Below are 19496 nucleotides of genomic sequence, written 5' to 3'. Positions count from 1 at the left end.
AGAGGTGGAGTTGCAACACATATGTGTACTTTATAAAAATACATAGGCGCATTCGTACAGTGCCCAAGAGTTACGGATAGGACCTATGTTGATTTTTTTTTTTTAATGCTGCTCAGTATGTTTTGATCGCTGTTCATTTTTTAAAAATTTTATGTCATATTATATTCTAGACAGAACGCAAAAGTGAAAGATGCCAGTCGTAATTTCCAAGGTGATCAATAAAAGCTGTTTATTGTCCAAACATATAGAGGGGCATAATTGAACGAAAACGTCTATCTCCATGGGCATTTATCTCCGAGAACGGGTCCGTGAAGGGGCGGACCGAACCGTATTTTCGAAAAAAATAGACGTCCATGTTTTATTCGACAATTTGTGAGCTGGGTGTTTTTGTTTTTCACTGATAATGGAAAATGAAAGCGCCCAGCTCAAAAACGAATAAATCCAAGGCATTTGTTCGTGGGAGGGGCCAGGATTCGTAGTGCACTGGTCCCCCTCACATGCCAGGACACCAACCGGGCACCCTAGGGGGCACTTTTACAAAAACAAAAAAAAAGGTAAAAGAGCTCCCAGGTGCATAGCACCCTTCCCTTGTGTGTTGAGCCCTCCAAATCCCCCTCAAAACCCACTGCCCACAAGTCTACACCATTACTATAGCCCTAAGGGGTGAAGGGGGGCACCTACATGTGGGTACAGTGGGTTTGGAGGGGGGGGGTTGGACGACTAAGCATTAAGCAGCACAATTGTAACAGGTAGGGGGGGGGGATGGGCCTGGGTCCACCTGCCTGAAGTCCACTGCACCCCCTAACAACTGCTCCAGGGACCTGCATACTACTGCCAGGTAGGTGGGTATGACATTTGAGGGTGAAAATAAAAAGTTGTGAAACATCATTTTTTTGTGGTGGGAGGGGGTTAGTGACCACTGGGGGAGTCAGGGGAGGTCATCCCCGATTCCCTCTGGTGGTAATCTGGTCATTTAGGGCACTTTTTGGGGCCTTATTCGTGAAAAAGCAGGGTCCAGGAAAAGTGCCCTAAATTCTAGCTACAAACGCATACTTTTTTTCCATTATCGGCGAAAGGCGCCCATCTCTCCTCGGCCGATAACCACGCCCCAGTTCCACCTTCGCCACGCCTCCGACACGCCCCCGTCAACTTTGTACGCTTCCGCGATGGAGTGCAGTTGAAAACGTCCAAAATCGGCTTTCCATTATACCGATTTATTCGTTTTTGTGAGATAAACGTCTATCTCCCGATTTGGGTCGAAATCCAGGCGTTTTTCTCTTTCAATTATAAGGTGGATAGTGGTGCCATGTTTCAGCACCCAAGCCTTCATCAAGGGTTCTTATCAGTCAGCCGTAAGAACGTTTTTGCCTTTCCATTGGAGACGCATACTTTGCTTTCATACCACAGTCTGTATTGTTAAGCTTTTGTGTCTGGCATCTTGATGCTCACATTTCGTATGTTCTTATGGCTGGCTGATAAGAACCTCTGACGAAGGTTTGGGTGTGAAAACATGGCTCGTGTTGGGTTTATTCTGTCAGCACCACTGTACGTTTGGGACAATAAACATAGTAACATAGTAGATGACGGCAGAAAAAGACCTGCACGGTCCATCTAGTCTGCCCACGATAAACTCATATGTGTATACCTTACCTTGATTTCTACCTGTCTTTTTCAGGGCACAGATCGTATAAGTCTGTCCAGCAGTATTTCCCGCCTCCCAACCACCAGTCCCGCCTCCCATCACCGGCTCTGGCACAGACCCCGTATAGGTCTGCCCTCCCCTATCCTAGCCTCTCAACCACCAACCCCTCTTCCCCCCGCCACCCAATTTCAGCTAAGCTTCTGAGGATCCATTCCTTCTGCACAGGATTCCTTTATGCCTATCCCACGCATGTTTGAATTCCATTACCGTTTTCATGTCCACCACCTCCCGCGGGAGGGCATTCCAAGCGTTCACCACCCTCTCCGTGAAGAAATACTTTCTGACATCTTTCCTGAGTCTGCCCCCCTTCAATCTCATTTCATGTCCTCTCATTCTACCGCCCTCCCATCTCCGGAAAAGATTCGTTTGCGGATTAATACCTTTCATATATTTGAACGTCTGTATTATATCACCCCTGTTCCTCCTTTCCTCCAGAGTATACATGTTCAGGTCAGCAAGTCTCTCTTCAACATATATACTCTGGAGGCTTTTATTGATCACCTTGGAAATTGTGACAGGCAGCTTCCACTTTTGTGTACTGCCTACGATTACTTGTGGAAGGTTTTGCTTACGTATTGTATTCTAAACTGTTACAATTTTGATGTTGTAAATCGCTTTAGAACTAAAATTGTGTTAGTGGGATATTGTCAATAAATCAAATCATACAGTTGTATCTTTTTCAGAGCAGTTGTAGAGTTGTGCATAACCCCGTTCTGAGCAGTGGCGTAGCAAGGGCGGGGCGGTGGTCTGCCCCAGGTGCATGCTGCTGGAGGGGTGCAGAGAGCAGCCGCGCGCCTGTCGGCTCCGCTGGTTCCCTGCTTCCTCTGCCCCGGAACAGGTTACTTCCCGTTCCGGGGCAGAGGGAGCCAACGGAGCTCTGCAGCTAAGAATGCACCCGGGGGGGGGGGGGGGGAGGGGGTGTCGTGCTGCACCCTAGGGGGACGGACGCCGCTGCACCCAGGTGGCAGCCGACCTAGGAACGCCACTGGTTCTGAGTTGCCATCAAATTGGCATTTTGATACTTTGACACAGGCATCCTCTGAAACTATAGAGACACTGTGTTTGTGTGTCAGGATGCAAAAGATATCGAGATCATATATACAGAATTATTTATTACATTTGTACCCCGCGCTTTCCCACATAATGCAGGCTCAATGCGGCTTACATTCTCACATGAAGAGAGCCCAATGGAGTTTGATGAGTCGTAAATTACAACCAGAATAACAAATGGGTCCATTTTCTTAAATCACTTAACTGCGGTTAAATGGTATTAATATTTATTATACATTACAGACTGGCCAAAGACCAAAAGAGTAAAGTGGATTATAAATGCCTGTTAAATTAAATTCAAAGTAGTAACAGCACTGTTAGTAGGGCCAGGACTTCCGAACGCCACCACGTGGTACACGTACTGAGGGCTGTCAACCCTTGATATAGACAAGTGCTGCAGATTCTGTTCCTACGGATTACTTCCGAGCAAACAAGCAACCAAAATGTGTTGTGAAATACAGAAAGAAAGATCTCTTGCATGTGCAAAATCAGTGCATTAAAGTGAAATGTGCATAAGGTACCCATTACCAAGAATCATCATGTGACCCTAGGCAGGCAGCTTAAAGGGTCGTTTGATAAAACTCATTTTAGTCTTGAAACGTCAGCAAAAAGAGCAGAGGCTATATACACTGTCAAGTAAGGATAAGACCACCAAGCTGCCTTTTTGTGGCCCCACTGATTCCAGAGCTCAGATCTGCTTTTTCCAAGGCTCAAACGAACAGTGAAACCACTCATAAAGGTATACATTAAACAGCTAGTGTATGAATGAATTTCATCTTATTTCTTTTTAAGTAAAAACTAAAGTTACTTTTAGTCAAACTTTTTCCCCCCCCAGCCTATGAAGAAACAACAAAAAACCCAATGGCAGACAGGGTCAGAGCAACTACTAAATGGACTAGGCACCTACATAGGGTGACACAATTTTGGGGAGGGGGGGGGCAGCACCAACATGGCAGTCATGATGTCTAAAAGAGACTAATTGCAGCTGGTGCAGGACTTTAAGCATCCGCGCATACTCAAGGGCCTGCTGGCTCTCTACCCCATCTGACCAGGAAGTTTGGAGGGGGAAGGAAAGGCAATCAATGAACACCTCATGTTGGTGGGGGGAGGAAGAGAGGGTGAGATGATGAAAACCTTGCAAAGGGAAGAGATGGAAGCCACTAAACACCCTTGGGAGGGGCGGAGAGATGCTGGACATCTCAGGGAGAGGAGGATGAGAAGGAAGAAATACAAGACATTATGGGGAGGGAGGAGGAAAGATGCTGGATATCACCAGGGGATGGGGAGGCAGTGAACGAAAGATGTTCGAGGTAGGGAGAGAGAGATGCTGGACTGTAGACAGGAAGGGAAGATGCTGGATGCTGCTGGAGGAGGGCCTTGAGCCACCCTTTGATGGGAGGGTGGTGCAGAGCTGAAGTTTCACAGTAAAGAGACCCTTGGGCAAGCCCAGATGGCAAAGATCTCCACAGCCCATCTGGTCTGTTTGCTTACTCTTGTTTTCCTACTGCTAAGAATTGTCTGTTTGTCCCATGTTGCCTTGAACTCCAAAAGCATTTTTGCTCTACCATGTCTGTTAGGAAGCTATTCTATGCATCTATCACCCTTGCTGTGAAAAACTTTTTTCTCCCAACTAAAACCCCTCCAGCTTCCTACCACGATTTCCTGTTGCATAACATTTCCAATGACAAAATGTTTGCCTCTTGGTCACCCTTTATACCAGGGGTTCTCAAACTGTATAATCAGCTCCCCCAGCAAGGAGGGCCTGAAGTGCCAGTTACGAACTTTTGGGCAGAAGAGACGAGCCAGTAAGCGTGGCCACAGCTTTGAAGTAAAAAGGGTGACAGCACTGGCTGTGGATCAAGAGCGAGGGGAGACTTCAACCTGCTCAAACCAGCAGTGAGGTGAAAGTCCATGTGAACTGGACTGAGGCAAGAAATGCTGAGGGCTACCCATGTGGGACCCAAACAAGTCAGCTGTGGAGAAAGGAAGGGAGAGGTGAAAGAGAGAGAGAGGTACTCTAGAAAGGGAAGCTGCAACCTATCAATGCTTAAGACGTGAAGAATAGGAATGTAGGGGAGAAAGATAGACTTGGATTTTAGTCCTGGGGGAGCCCACTAGCAAAATAAATACATGTAAAGAATGTTTCACACATGGAAGAGAGTTTTTAAAAACTACACTATCACATACACATAAAAATCTGCATATAGGTATTACCAGGGGCATAGCATTGCAAGAATATTAGTGATTGTCTCTGGGGCCTTCCACAAAGCACCAAGAACTCATCTCAAATGGACCAGCTTGGCACCGTGTGCTGCCATGCAGAGGACCTAGGTTCATGCTGCAGTCTAGAACTCTGCACCCAGGGTGAAAGGCAGCTGAGGGTGCTACAAAGACAGCGTTCGGTGTCTCTGGGAGAATCGGTGTGGTGGACAGGCTTATGATGCAGGCCCTGGAAGGAACTTCAGTTTGTGGCCTCGCATTGTCGCTGTGATTAGCTGGGCTAATTAAACTAGGCAGCTGCGAATGAAAGCTCTCAAGGCACCACTGACCTAAGAAAGACTGGTTAAAAATGTACCAAAAGCAGGAATAAACGTGACAGATTCGGACAGACATAAGTAAAAGGAATGCCATATATGAGTTTCTGAGACCACACATGTTTCTATTCTGATCAGTTCAATACAACTTAGCAGAGACTAAACACAATCTAGTTTTTCCACCAGAGTATTAAAAATCAGGCCATGCCACAGTTGCTGAAAAGCAGCTTCTCTTAGTGTCAGTTAAAGGGGGAATTAAAACCAGATCTTGAGTACACATAAATGTTTAGTGCTCTGGATTTCCAGAGGGGGAGCCGTGTTAGTCTGTAGCAGCAGAAATGCTTCAGAGGCTGGTGGCGTCTTATCGAGTTCATTGAGGCAAAAGCTTTTGAGGACAAAAGGACTGTGTCTGACGGACTCTTGTCCTTGAAAACTTATGCCTCGATAAATCTGTCAATCAATAAAGTGCTCCCAGCGTCTCTTACGTTTTTGCTCAGTGCTCTGGATACACTCAAAACCTTGGTATTAAGCCACACATAGGTACATACTAAGCTTCAGCCACATGTAACATAGTAGATGACGACAGAAAAAGACCTGCACGGTCCATCCAGCCTGCCCAACAAGATAACTCATATGTGCTACTTTTTGTGTATACCCTATTTTGATTTGTACCTGTGCTCTTCAGGGCACAGACCGTATAAGTCTGCCCAGCACTACCCCCGCCTCCCACCACCGGCTCTGACACAGACCGTATAAGTCTGCCCAGCACTATTCCCGCCTCCCAACCACCAGCCCCGCTCCCACAAAGCTGCTCACTACTACAGCCCTCCTCCATCCCCAATTTCACATCTTCCCTCCAGAACCATAAATAGTTTTGGTTTTTTTTTAGTACCTGGGGTCATCAAGCACATTTGCCTAATTCTCACTCTGAACATCACTCTCCCTCAACTTTGATCCCCAAGTCTTCTTTTCCTCTTCTCCCATCATCCCAGATGTCAACAGGAAAGCACTGCTGACCTTGACTTACTATCCCCCCTACGCTTGCACTTCAGCCATTTTTCTGCCCCCAGGGGCTGTATAACCTGGGCAGTTGCCCTTGTCCTCCAGCTCTGCTTCTCTCTCTCTCCTCCCTTGTATCTCGTCTGTCCACCTATCCTTTTGGCAGGAAGAGACATAATGAACTCTGTTGGCCCAAACATCCCTTTCATTTCGGATACGAGCCGGCTATAGCAATTGTTGGGTTTATTATTGTTACGCCGCTATGGGAAACGTAATACCATTGTGCCTTGGCCTTTTTAGCTGCACTGTACAAATATCTTATTTCGCTTTGACAATGAAATCCAGGACTGTACATAGACCTGGAAATTGTATAGCCAACTAGCAGGCCTATCACAGTGACTTTCTCACTTCACCATCTGAAGCTTGAAAACTGGTGAATTCCACTCCCAGATATATCACATATGTAGGAGCCAGCTCTGTGCAGGGGTTGCTTGAGCACCCCCAGTACTAGGCAAATATCTTCACAGTGTCCAGGGAGGGCTAGTTTGTGTTGAGTTCTGTGAGCATGGAGAGTAATTTTGGGGCGTATCGAGTTTTAACCTCCAGCAGGAACCAATATTCTGTTGCTAGTCTTTTGCTGCCCCTTAGTAGCACTCCAAAATTTACGTACAGGAGTATATAACAAAAAGTGATGCATTCTTCTTGGCTATAAGCCCATCTTTGTCCCTTTAAAACCCAGGCAAGGGTATGTGAGACCTTACCATCCACTTGCTATCCATTTCTCTCCCAACCCCAGAGAACTTTCCTCTTACCTTCTCCTTCTTCTGCTTGGCTGTTTCTTCAGCAGACAATAGGGTTTTGTAATAAGAACTGCGCTCCGCTGTGAAGTGAACTTTGGACAGAGCATGTTCTACCAGAGCCACAGACAGGTTCACTCCATCTATGTGCAGCCAGCCAATGAAATTCCCGGCCTTGTCCATGCCCTCCACTTCCACCTCCACCTGAAAAACATCAGAAGAAAAAAAACACAATTTAAGTCACTGTTAAATCAAAATCAGCGAGATTCTTAGCACTTACCATACCCTTCTAATCTACCCTTATTAAAGTGATCCTCATAAGACATATTTATTTATTTGCAGCATTTGTAGCCCACATTTTCCCACACACAAGCAGGCTCAATGTGGCTTACAAGAAGTAGGGTCAGGTAAGGGAGGGGTACATGTGTAAAATAAGGTACAAAATAATAAGGAATAAAATGGTCCTTTGAGGCAATATAATGTAGAGTCTATTGAGAAGCATCAGTAGGGTAGGCCTTACAAAACAGATGGGTCTTTAAAGAGCGCCTAAAGTCTTGATGATCATGCAGATATGTCGTCTCTGATTTCAATGGTTTCACCCTCAAAATGTCAGCACTTCTTCATGGATATTACTGAAAACCACAAACTCCCACTTGCTAGTGAGTCAGTTTATACCTTTCTAGTAAGTAGAAGGCTGAGAAACTCTTAAAGGCTGAACTTTCAGTGCTACTTGTGTTGTATGTGATTAACAGTCACCACTCCAAAACAAAATATTTCCCATGATACAATCAGACTTCAGATAGGAACGTGTCGTGATTACTGTTTTGCAAACGGGGGTCTGGGAGACAAGGCAGCTTTCTTAAAGGAAATGCAAAGAGGTGGTAATTGGGTCTCGTGAGTTTCCCTTTAGTCCTATACCATTCATCCTCTCTACAGGTGTGTAAGTCTACTCTTTTATCCACTAAAATGAATATCATGAATAAGTCTCATTCCTGTGGGTCCTGAAACCCGATACATTTGCATTTGTGAATGAATGGTGCTGTACTGTGTCTTGATAGATGTTTTGAGTGATCTCTATATCAATGTACAATGAGGAAAATTCCATAATGGTTCAAGCTAACAATGGTTTTCCTGGTCATCATATCTCCTCCCCCAATACCCTCCCAAAATACTCATTCAAAACATCAAGTACAAAACATACTATGCATCCAGTTTCTCCTTTCTGGGTAGTCAACTTTGGAATGCTCTCCCAAGACCCATCCGAGCTATTAATAACTATTTACCTTTCAGGAAAATGTTAAAGTCCCATTTTTTCAAGCAAGTTTACCCCAATGGACCAGCTTAATTCCACCAGATCACCTACGATACTCCTGCTAAGATGTCGACGCTTACTCTGACCCCAATGTTATACTCAATCCCTCATCTTCTTCCCTCCCACCTATCATATCCTTGTCTACCTTCCCTATTCTAGTTCATTACGTTCTTTTCACATGTCCTTTGTAATGCCTTTCATAATGTAAGTAGTTATGATCATCACAATTTATAATACTGTTCCTACATTTCCTTGTTTTTACTGTATTCTTTACCATGTAAGATGCTTTCTTTTACTATGTAAGCCGCACTGGACCTGCTGTATGTGGGAAAGAGCGGGGTACAAATGTAATAAATAAATAATAATAATAATCTCTCTGTCCTTTCCCAAACCTCACACAGCACGCTAAAGAATGGCTACCAAGATAACAAAGAGCAAAGAAACATTTCACCGCGGTGAGCAAACCTTTTCCTCTCCAAACGTATAAAAATCAGGTGGGCAAAACCAAAACCAGATCATAACCCAAATGTAAGTCTAGACATCTCTGAAAATTTCTATTATGCTGGTGAAATGACCTCTCCTTCACAGCCTGCCTCCTCCTCTTATTTCACTCTTATCTTTTTTTCTGCACCGCTCTTGAGCACTTTTTCCCCTTCCCCCCATGCTACAGTCCACCTCCTATTTTGCCTCAACTCCTACCTTTTTACCAGTCCTTTAATTCACACCACCGAGTTGGGTTTTTAGGATATACACAATAAATATGCATGAGATATAGCTGCATGAATTGAAGACACAGGGATATGCGTTTCTCACATGCATATTTATTTATTGTAGATATTCTAAAAACTCTACTTGCTCTGGGGTCATAATAGATATGGAAACATAGTAACATAGTAGATGACGGCAGAAAAAGACCTGCACGGTCCATCTAGTCTGCCCAACAAGATCAACTCATATGTGCTACTTTTTGTGTATACCCTATCTTGATTTGTACCTGTCCTCTTCAGGGCACAGACCGTATAAGTCTGCCCAGCACTATCCCTGCCTCCCACCACCGGCTCTGGCACAGACCGTATAAGTCTGCCCAGCACTATCCTCGCCTCCCAACTACCAGTCCCGCCTCCCACCACCAGCTCTGGCACAGACCCTATAAGTCTGCCCAGCACTATCCCCGCCTCCCAACTACCAGTCCCGCCTCCCACCAACAGCTCTGGCACAGACCATATAAGTCTGCCCAGCACTATCCCCGCCTCCCAACTACCAGTCCTGCCTCCCACCAACAGCTCTGGCACAGACCGTATAAGTCTGCCCAGCATTATCCCTGCCTCCCAACCACCAGCCCCGCCTCCCACCACCGGCTCTGGCACAGACCGTATAAGTCTGCCCAGCACTATCCCACTTTTTTACCTCTTTTTTTACAACCCAGTGTGCTAAAACTTAAAACTGTCTTTTCAAAGATGAAAAGATGAATTGGTCTCATCTCTTGAAGGCAAAATGTTGCAGTAAAATGAAAATCAATACAATCCCTTCCCTGTACTTAAAGCGAGCACAACACTGGTGGTGGTATTGCTCTTATGAGAGAAACAGAAAAACAATTAATAATCCTTTACTCGGTATAAAGACCATGCAACAGTTCAGCACTGAATGCAAACACCTCTGGAAAGCAAGAGACCACAGCACGCCCCCGTTTCTAATGTTTTTCTGTGTTTTTTTTTTTTTTAAATGGTTAGAAATGTTTAGATCGCAGTAGTTCCATTTCCATTCCACTGCTCCCCTTTGGTACATGACATTTGAATATTGACATTAATGCCAAAGAGTATCCCTAGTACCTGCCAAGAGACATGATGTCACTACCCCAGGTACAAACTTTTCCTTCTACACTTGCTCACTGACATCAAGCTTCTCGTAGCTGGTGTCATGACTCTGAGAAGAAGTACAGTTCTAGTTTATAAAAAGCATAAGCGTAATCAGCGTCTTACTGCTGTGCTAGTCTTCTGTATCGTTTTATTCTTAGCCATACCTAATTAGCTTCTCAAATGCATTTAAGGTCTCCCTCTTCAGGTCCTCCCCCATTGCTTTTAAAGTAAAAAGCACCAGAATGATGCTATTAAGAAAATCTTTATTTTTTTTCCATTGTTTAGTACGGCTCCTGCTAATAGCTGACTCATACAAGGATAAAGACCAACTATGCAGCATTCTACAGCAATTTCCAGCAGGTCCCCATTTAGAAATCACACCAGAATACAAGAGGGTCAGTTCTGGTCTCCACATCCTCCTCCTCCTCTGCTGTACATGAGTCAGAATTTTTTTTTTTAATACATTTTTGCTTCCCTCTCTGGGTGTCCTTTAGGCCTACGATGAGAAGAGACAAATTAAGCTATAACATAAGAACATTGCCATACTGGGACAGACCGAAGGTCCATCAAGCCCAGTGTCCTGTTTCCAACAGTGGCCAATCCAGGTCAAAAAGTACCTGGCAAGATCCCAAACCAGTAAAACAGATTTTATGCTGCTTATCCTAAAATAAGCAGTGGATTTCCACAAGCCCATCCTAATAATGGCTTATGGACTTTCCTTTAAAGAAATTATCCAAACATTTTTAAAACTCTCCTAAGCTAACTGCTTTTACCATATTTTTGGCAACGAATTTCAGAGTTTAATTACATGCTGAGTGAAGAAATATTTTCTCCAGTTTTAAATTTACTATTAGTAGTTTCATTGAGTGACCCCTTACTCCCAGAATATTTGGAGAGAGTAAACAAGCAGTTCATATCTACCCGTTCCACTCCACTCAGTATTTTATACACCTCTATGATATCTCCCCTTAGCCATCTCTTCTCCAAGCTGAAGAGCCAAAGCCACTTTATACTTTCCTCAAAGGGAAGTCATCCCATCCCCTTTATCATTTTTGCCGCCTTTCTACTACTACTTATCATTTCTATAACGCTACTAGACGTACGCAGCGCTGTACACTTGAACATGAAGAGACAGTCCCTGCTCGACAGAGCTTACAATCTAATTAGGACAGACAAACAGGACAAATAAGGGATAAGGACAAAGAATAGCAAGATTCTGGAATCCAAATAGCAACAAGATTCCATGCAGAATCCTAAAGAGTTGCAAGATTCCGGAATCCCAAAGAGCAACAAGATTCCATGCAGCAAGATTCCAGAATCCCAAAGACTACTACTACTACTTATCATTTCTATAACGCTACTAGACGTAAGCAGCACTGTACAATTGAACATGAAGAGACAGTCCCTGCTCGACAGAGCTTACAATCTAATTAGGACAGATAAACAGGACAAACTGCTTTAATATTCCCTTATCTCTTAATATTAAAGTGAAGATGATAAAATAAGGGTTCTGAACAAGTGAATAAGGGTTAGGAGTTAAAAGCAACATCAAAAAGGTGGGCTTGCAAGGGTAGGCTTCTGTTTCTGCGAGTCTGACGTCCTGCGTGCAGGATGTCAGACTCACAGAAACAGAAGCCTGCCCTTGTAGATCAGCAACGCGGCCGCGCAGGCTTCTGTTTCTCGCTTTGAAGACCAACATACTACTACTTATTTCTAAAGCGCTACTAGACGTACGCAGCGCTGTACACTTGAACATGAAGAGACAGTCCCTGCTCGACAGAGCTTACAATCTAATTAAGACAAACAGGACGAATAAGGGATAAGGACAAAGAGTAGCAAGATTCCGGAATCCCAAAGAGTACAAGATTCCATGCAGAATCCTAAAGAGTAGCAAGATTCCGGAATCCAAAAGACTACTACTACTTATCATTTCTATAGCGCTACTAGACGCACGCAGCGCTGTACACTTGAACATGAAGAGGCAGTCCCTGCTCGACAGAGCTTACAATCTAATTAGGACAGACAAACAGGACAAACAAGAGATAAGGGAATATTAAAGTGAGGATGATAAAATAATGGTTCTGAACAAGTGAATAAGGGTTAGGAGTTAAAAGCAGCATCAAAAAGGTGGGTTTTTTGCTTAGATTTGAAGATGGCCAGATATGGAGCTTGACGTACCTTTTCTAATTCCGCTATATCTTTTTTGAGGTGTGGTGACCAGAATTACACACAGTATTTGAGGTGCAGTTGTACCATGGAGTGATAAAAAAAGCATTATAAACATTCTCCTTTTTGTTTTCATTCTTTTCCTTTCGTAGTTGCTGCTGCAGACAAAGCATCATGAATGACTATTATTATTATTAGCATTTGTATAGCGCTACCAGACGCACGCAGCGCTGGACACCTGATACAAAGAGACAGTCCCTGCTCAAAAGAGCTACAATCTAAATAATACAGCCAGACAAGACAGTTATGGGTGAGGGAAGTAATGACACCTAGATGCTTTTCCTGGCCATGTGGTTATGTTTCTGATGTCTTGGTTAGGTTTTACTATGTTCTAGTTTGATACTGCACTTTGGATTCTCTAGCCAATTTATGTTCTATCATCAGTGGCTAAGATATCTTGTTTAACTCCTGAGACTGAACCGAGTCTTGTATAAACCTACTGTTTGGATAGATCATTTGGCCTATCCTCTACCTCTCTACTAGGCTTCCAATTAACGCTCGTATAACATTCAAAATATGCACAATAGTCCACAGAATTATCTACAGACTCACTCCCGATTACATGACGGAACTTATCGATCTACCAATAAGAAACGTGACGAGAACAGCAAGAACCTACCTAACCCTTCACTACCCCAATATAAAATACAAATCTTCACATGCCGCCAGCCTCTCCTTTATAGACACACAACTTTAGAACTCACTACCCAAAGAACTGAAACTCACAGAAAACTACCCACAGAAGTCTTTCCCTCCTGGATCTGCATAATCCCATACATCACGAAAAGTTAAGAAATGAAAAACAATAATATTAACCTCTCTCACAATATGCTAATATACAAACCTACCTTGATACAAATCAAGGTAAGGTATACACATATGAGTTTATCTTGTTGGGCAGACTGGATGGACCATGCAGGTCTTTTTCTGCCGTCATCTACTATGTTACTAACCTTTTATTGTACTTCTGTATTATGTACTAGATTTCTACTAATCTAACTTTTGTAACCGCCTTTTTAGCAATATGTAAGCCACATTGAACCTGTCATACGGTGGGGAAATGTGGGATACAAATGCAATAAATAAATAAATAAATATACCAGCAACGGAAAGAGATCTGCAGAATGAGCTTATTCTCTCCTCTTCGCTTGCTTTGTAGGAATAAGCCACTTTGATTTCACTGTAAGTACCTGCAGTTGATCCTGCGAATTCTCTGGGCACCACGTGCTTCTCTCCTCCCTTTCCCTGCCTGGATTCCAATCAATAAGCACCAATTTAAAATAAATCACTTGCAAGAAGCTTAACACGGGAGCAGTTACCAAGGACTGCACTCTATTACACAGCTCATGCAAGAGTAACAGCGGGAGGGGAGAGGGAGGGTGCCACCAAGATCTAAATGCAAACACAATACAGGGCTAAGAGGCTTAATAAGCAAGCCACAAGGAGGCAAGAAGAAAAGAGAGAAGACAACCTTGGGGGGAACGCAGCCCATTCTGAGCACTCCCCTATGATAAGCACATCATCAAGAAATAGCCAGTGTAATTATGAGGAATAACAAACGCTTCAATTCCTGGGTTTTAAATCTTTTATATTTTTTTGGTGGCTTTAGATATACTATATATATTTGAATATAAACTCATCCGAATACAAACTGAGATAACATTCTCTCTCCTTCTTTAGGGAAAAAAATGTTAACTTGAATGTAAACTAAGAGTTTGTATTCCTACATTCCCTTCCCTTCCCTCCCTTTCGTGTGGTGTCCATGTTTTCTTCTCTTTACCGCCCTCTCCTGGGTCAGCCAACGCCAACACAAAAAGGATCACGGTTGGCAGGTGCAAGGCCTCGAGCACCTGCATAAGTTCAAGGCCTGCCGGCTCCTGCCCCTTATAACTTCCTGTTTCAAAGGGGGAGGGTGCTGGCAGGTCTTGAGCATGTGCAGATGTTTAAGGCCCCGCACTGGTCACCCGCGATCCTTTTGTGTGTTAGTATTGGCTGATCTGGGAAAGGGAGGTAAGGGAAGGAAAGCTAGACTCCCTGGGGGAAGGAGAGGAATTCCAGACACGAGGGAGGGAGGGAGGGAGGGAGGGAGAAGGCTCGCATATAAGCCAAGATGCAATTTTTGATTTTGGCCAAAAATTCTCAATTTATATTTGTGTAATATACTAATTGAAAATAGTTAAGAAAACAGCACGTAAATGCAACCTACTGTGGAAGTCAGCTATCCTAAAAGAGTATTATATAGTCAGGGCTTTTTTGAGGGGGTACTTGGGGGTACTGAGTACCAGCACCTTTTTCATTGTCTACTAAGATTGACCCATGGTCCCCAAGTTTTAATGGAAGAGCTCAGGCTCTACACACCAATTCTACTTAGTCACAGATTCTGTGACTGGTTGCAGGGGACCTGGCTATTGTGGGGTGGGTCACTCAGTGATCACCCCACTCCTGAAGGGTGGCATGGCAGTTGAGTACCGGCACCTTTTTCGCTAGAAAAAAATGCACTGTATGTAGTACAATATATATACTACTATATAGTACTAAAGAGTACTGTGCAGTAGTATATACATTGCACAATATACTACACACTTGCCAGACTGAATTAAATTAATAAAAATTCTTTCCTACATATAATTTTATTTATTTATTGCATTTGTACCACACATTATCCCACCTTTTTGCAGGCTCATCTCTGTTTCGCCCCTCCAGGTACCCGGGACCAGGGGTCATATAAACAGATGGGGACTTCAAGCCAACTGGGCACAGGCCGAGACAATCCTCTCTCAATCCAAAAAAATACAAACTGGTTCTACTTAACTTGAAAACAGGTCAGAACGCAACAGTTTCAGATCAGCTTCGGACACAATCTCTTTTCATTTTCAAAAATAATGCAAATAGTCATTGTATATCAGCAGCAGGGTTTCTCTTTTACTGCCGTCCCATCCTGGTTCAGGGTTTACCGCAGTACACCCACTGTACTAACAGAAGTGAGGCTCCCCTGCTCCCACTTCTCCTACCCGGGGTGTCTTTTCCCCAAACACTCCTTTTCATTCTCAAGTCGGGAAATCCCCGTAGACACCCTCTGCTCTGTGGCAGGGGCTTCATCCACTGGCTACTGCAGAAGACCTCCCTTTTGTGCCCAGGACTTCACCTTCGCTGCTTGGGTCTCGGTGGGGGTGGGCAACCAAAGACCATGTTCTTTCCGTCCATCTCATACACTCCAGGCCACAGGCTATGCAAAATTGAACTTTTATTTTAACTTTTCAACCGGTAACATAACCATCCAGTCTAGCAACAGTCAACATGTAAAATCCTTTACCTCCTCTTCCGATAATCACCATGGGGACTCTGCTATGTCCTCGACTGCCAGGTATATATACAGGGACAATGAGAACAATTAAAAATATGTACAGTTATATACAGTTTCCCTGCACAGTTTACACTGAGTAAGTCTGGTCTCAATAGCTGTTTTCTCTCTAATCCTCAGAAGCACTTCCTTGATGGGTTTCCCCAGAGGTGCCCACTCTCCTGGTCACTGGGACGGCCTCTCCCTAGCTCCAGTCCCCTGGTTCATCGAGCTTTCTTCTTCTCTGTTTCGCATTTTCTTTTCTCTCTGTTTCATTTTTCTCCCCCTTCTCTCTGAGCATACTTAACTTTTTATAATCTTGCTAACTCCTCTCCCCTGACACTCTTCAGCATCAGGGCACTTTTCCCTTGCATTTTGTTTCAAACTCCACCCCTTGGGCTGGGCTTCTTCCCACCCAGGGGTTTGCCAGTCACTTCCCCCAGTGACTCTCAACCAGGGACTTTACCTCTTAGTAAACCCCATCTAATAGGGGATTGCATACATATTTGCAGGCATCTGCGCCTTCAGTCCCCAAAGCAGCTCTGTAAACCTTTGCCAGGCCCCTTTGGAATCTTCCTGCATCCAGAGGCCCGCTGGAAGGCGGTGGACATTAATAATAGAACCAAAAGTAGCTCTAAAGATGCAGGTTATTGTTTTGCTGTTGTGGTTCTAACCTTCAGACAATGTATATTCGTAGGTGCACAGCTCAACACAGCTGACTTTGGGCCACCTATAAAATACTACTTCAAGGGATTCTCATTTATTTTCATCCTGTTCTCCATTTTTGCATCAGTACTTTAGGAAGGTGGTAGGAAGTATCAAAATTAATGAACAGTTGGATCAAGAGGTCCTTGCCTACCAAAATCTAAAGTTCCAGAGGCTCTCCCAGAGTCTACCTTTTCTTCTTCTCCAAAGACCTCAACAGCCTCTTCCAGTTACTGAGTTCCCAAATCACACTGTTTATTCACAAGCTGGTAATCCCCATCTTTGGTCCCATCTGGGAACCAACCACTGGAGCTGTGACAAATGCAGGCCCTGCTGTAAATCCACACAGAACGTGAAATTTTAACGGCTTACATTATAAAACCGTAGAGTTAGGAAGTTCTTAAATGTCCATTCTCATAAAATGTCTGACACTGAATCGAAGGTGATTGAAAAAGGCTGATCCTGAAAGCTGACATCTTAAATATTCAGATAAACTTATGAATGTCAACATTCCTGTGTAACAGTTATTAGTTAAAAGGAAACCAATAAACAAGTCATCAAAAAGTGATGTTTTATAGGTTATAAATATAAAGTTAATCTGCTACAAGATTTTGCTTTTATGAAACTAAAGTATCTACATATTTCATCAACACTGAAACACCAATGAGGCAGACTTCTATGACAAGGGTACCTTTACTTTAAGGGTAAAAGAGTCGTGTCTTTACTGTCAATTATACATTTGCTTCTCCACATATTTACAATTTTTGCAGCAGTAGAAACCTCACGGCAGTCTCAGGTTTACCAGACATAGGTACTAAATCAGAAAATGCCTTCAAATATGCAGAAAATTAGGGCATTCTAGAAACATTGCAGGCTTTGAGTTGTCCAGTGGTTCTCAATCGGAGGTGGGGAGGGGGAAACACCCCATCCTCCTTCAGGGTAGGAAGATCGATGAAACAACCAGTATGGTCCTGATGCCAGCAATGCAGGAAATAGCCTTCCATTTGCATTCTCATCCCTGCACACCTGATAGATGAAACCTCTCTATTGGGATTTCCTAAATGTCCTGTTTCAATAGTATCCTTCAAGAATACTCCACACTGAACCATGAACCCCCACCCCAGTGTAGTTTAAAACCTGCTCTATCTCCTTTTTAAATGTTAGTGCCAGAAGACGGGTTCCATACCGGTTAAGGTGGAGCACCATCTTTTCAGAATAGGCTCCTCCTTCCCAAGAATGTTGCCCAATCTTTAACAAATCTAAATCCCTCATCCCTGTACCATCATCTCCACCATGCACTGAGACTCTGGTGCTCTGCCTGTCTCTTGGCGTGAACCTTGATGGCAGCTTCAGAGGTTGGGAACCAAGAACTATTCTATGCAGACTTCTACGATCTGGGCCCCATAAATGGCAAAAACAGATCAGGATCATGGCTAGAGTGGGCTTCGACAGCAAACTCTTGTAGTTGGGAAGTAGGACTGGTGCGACTTCTACGGTCTCTGCCCTAAAATTGGCAGGGACAGAAGAGATGAAGTGTAACCTGTGCAGCGTGCCAAATGCCGATATATTTATTCACGATTAGATTCGACTCTGGCCACCACGTTGGGCAGATAGGATGGACCATGCAGGTCTTATCTACCGGCATTTACTGTGTTACTATCAAAGACAGCAGGGGCTCTACTCTAGAGTACCAAACGGCATGAAGCTTGGTGATGGTATATTTCTCCCAGGAAACAATATGGATGACAATGTCAGCCGTAAAGTTAGCTAAGAACTGAAGAAAGATGGTGGTTTAACGAGTAATTGTCATGCTGAACAGCTGCCAGTTAGAAGTAGTGAGTACGTGGCCTCATTGAGAAGCACTGCACAGTCAGCTAGATGACCCCTATAAAACAAGCCTATATTTTGTACAATAAAGCTATTAGCAATGAGATAGGTATTTAGGTTTCTGTGCTTGAAGGTACAATTATGGCTTGGCATATAAAGCAATTTCCAGATCTGTCTAATGCCAGCTTAATAAATCTCTCTTGGTTGTGCAGCTTCCTGCAACTTTAGATAGCACATGTGCCTTGGCAGTCAGGCAGTACTTATAATATACAGCTCCCCGAAAAGCTCTGATTGGTACCACCAGACTAATAAGAGGCACTTCTGGCTGGCACACTGAACGACACAGGTATTTTACTCAGCCTGTAATCCTGTGTAATGGAAAAACCTAACGGAACGACTACCAGATCAAACAGCAGGCGGGGATAGCCCTATGCATGAGTGGATCTGTTCTTGTACATCACCCCACTTTGTAACTTTTGCTAACTTCGGCAAATATTTATGCAAAAGAGGCCTCGAAATATTTTTCAGCACATAGCTCCTTATTCCCCACAGCTGCTGCCAATAGTGTCACGGTAAGTGATGCAGATTAAGACCAGCATGGCCCATCCAGTCACCCAGAAAGGTGGCAAGGCTTGTACCTGTCATTTAATGCAGGGTAACCCCCCCCCCCCCCCATGTATTAAAAAAAAAAATTTTTTTTTAAGTGTGATACATACATTTTGATTCCAACATCCTATCCTTTTGCTATATAAGAATCCGCTATATTTACCTCACATGGTGGGAACAAAAACAGTAACAGAATTCAAAAGCAGTATCATGAAATACTTGATCACAGAAAGGGTGATGGATGCCTGGAATGCTCTTCTATGGGAGATGGTGGGAACAAAAACAGTAACGGAATTCAAAACATCTCCCATAGAAGAGCATTCCAGGCATCCATCACCCTTTCTGTGATCAAGTATTTCATGATACTGCTTTTGTTTCCCCTCTTTGTACCTTTATTTCATTGTCCTCTAGTTCCAGCACATCTCCATTTTTGGAAAAAAGATTTGTTTATTCATTAATATTGTTTAAGTACTTAAACGTCTGTATCATATCTCCTCTGCCCCTCTTCTCTTCTAGGGTATATTATTCAAGTCTCTTCTCAA

At 43.7% G+C, this 19496-nt stretch overlaps 1 protein-coding gene across 1 annotated transcript in view; it reads right to left on the bottom strand.

Moving 5' to 3' along the window:
• Positions 1–19496, bottom strand: part of SND1 (staphylococcal nuclease and tudor domain containing 1) — a 1412868-nt gene that overhangs the window by 361315 nt on the left and 1032057 nt on the right. Inside the window, exon 17 of the mRNA XM_030217129.1 lies at positions 7098–7286. Coding sequence (XP_030072989.1) covers positions 7098–7286 — 189 coding nt within the window. The remainder of the gene's footprint in view (positions 1–7097; positions 7287–19496) is intronic.

The sequence above is a fragment of the Microcaecilia unicolor genome, chromosome 10 (genome assembly GCF_901765095.1).
Source record: "Microcaecilia unicolor chromosome 10, aMicUni1.1, whole genome shotgun sequence".
Taxonomy (NCBI): Eukaryota; Metazoa; Chordata; class Amphibia; order Gymnophiona; family Siphonopidae; genus Microcaecilia; species Microcaecilia unicolor.
Note: the sequence above shows the minus strand (reverse complement) of the source record. Positions and strands in the feature narration are given on the sequence as shown.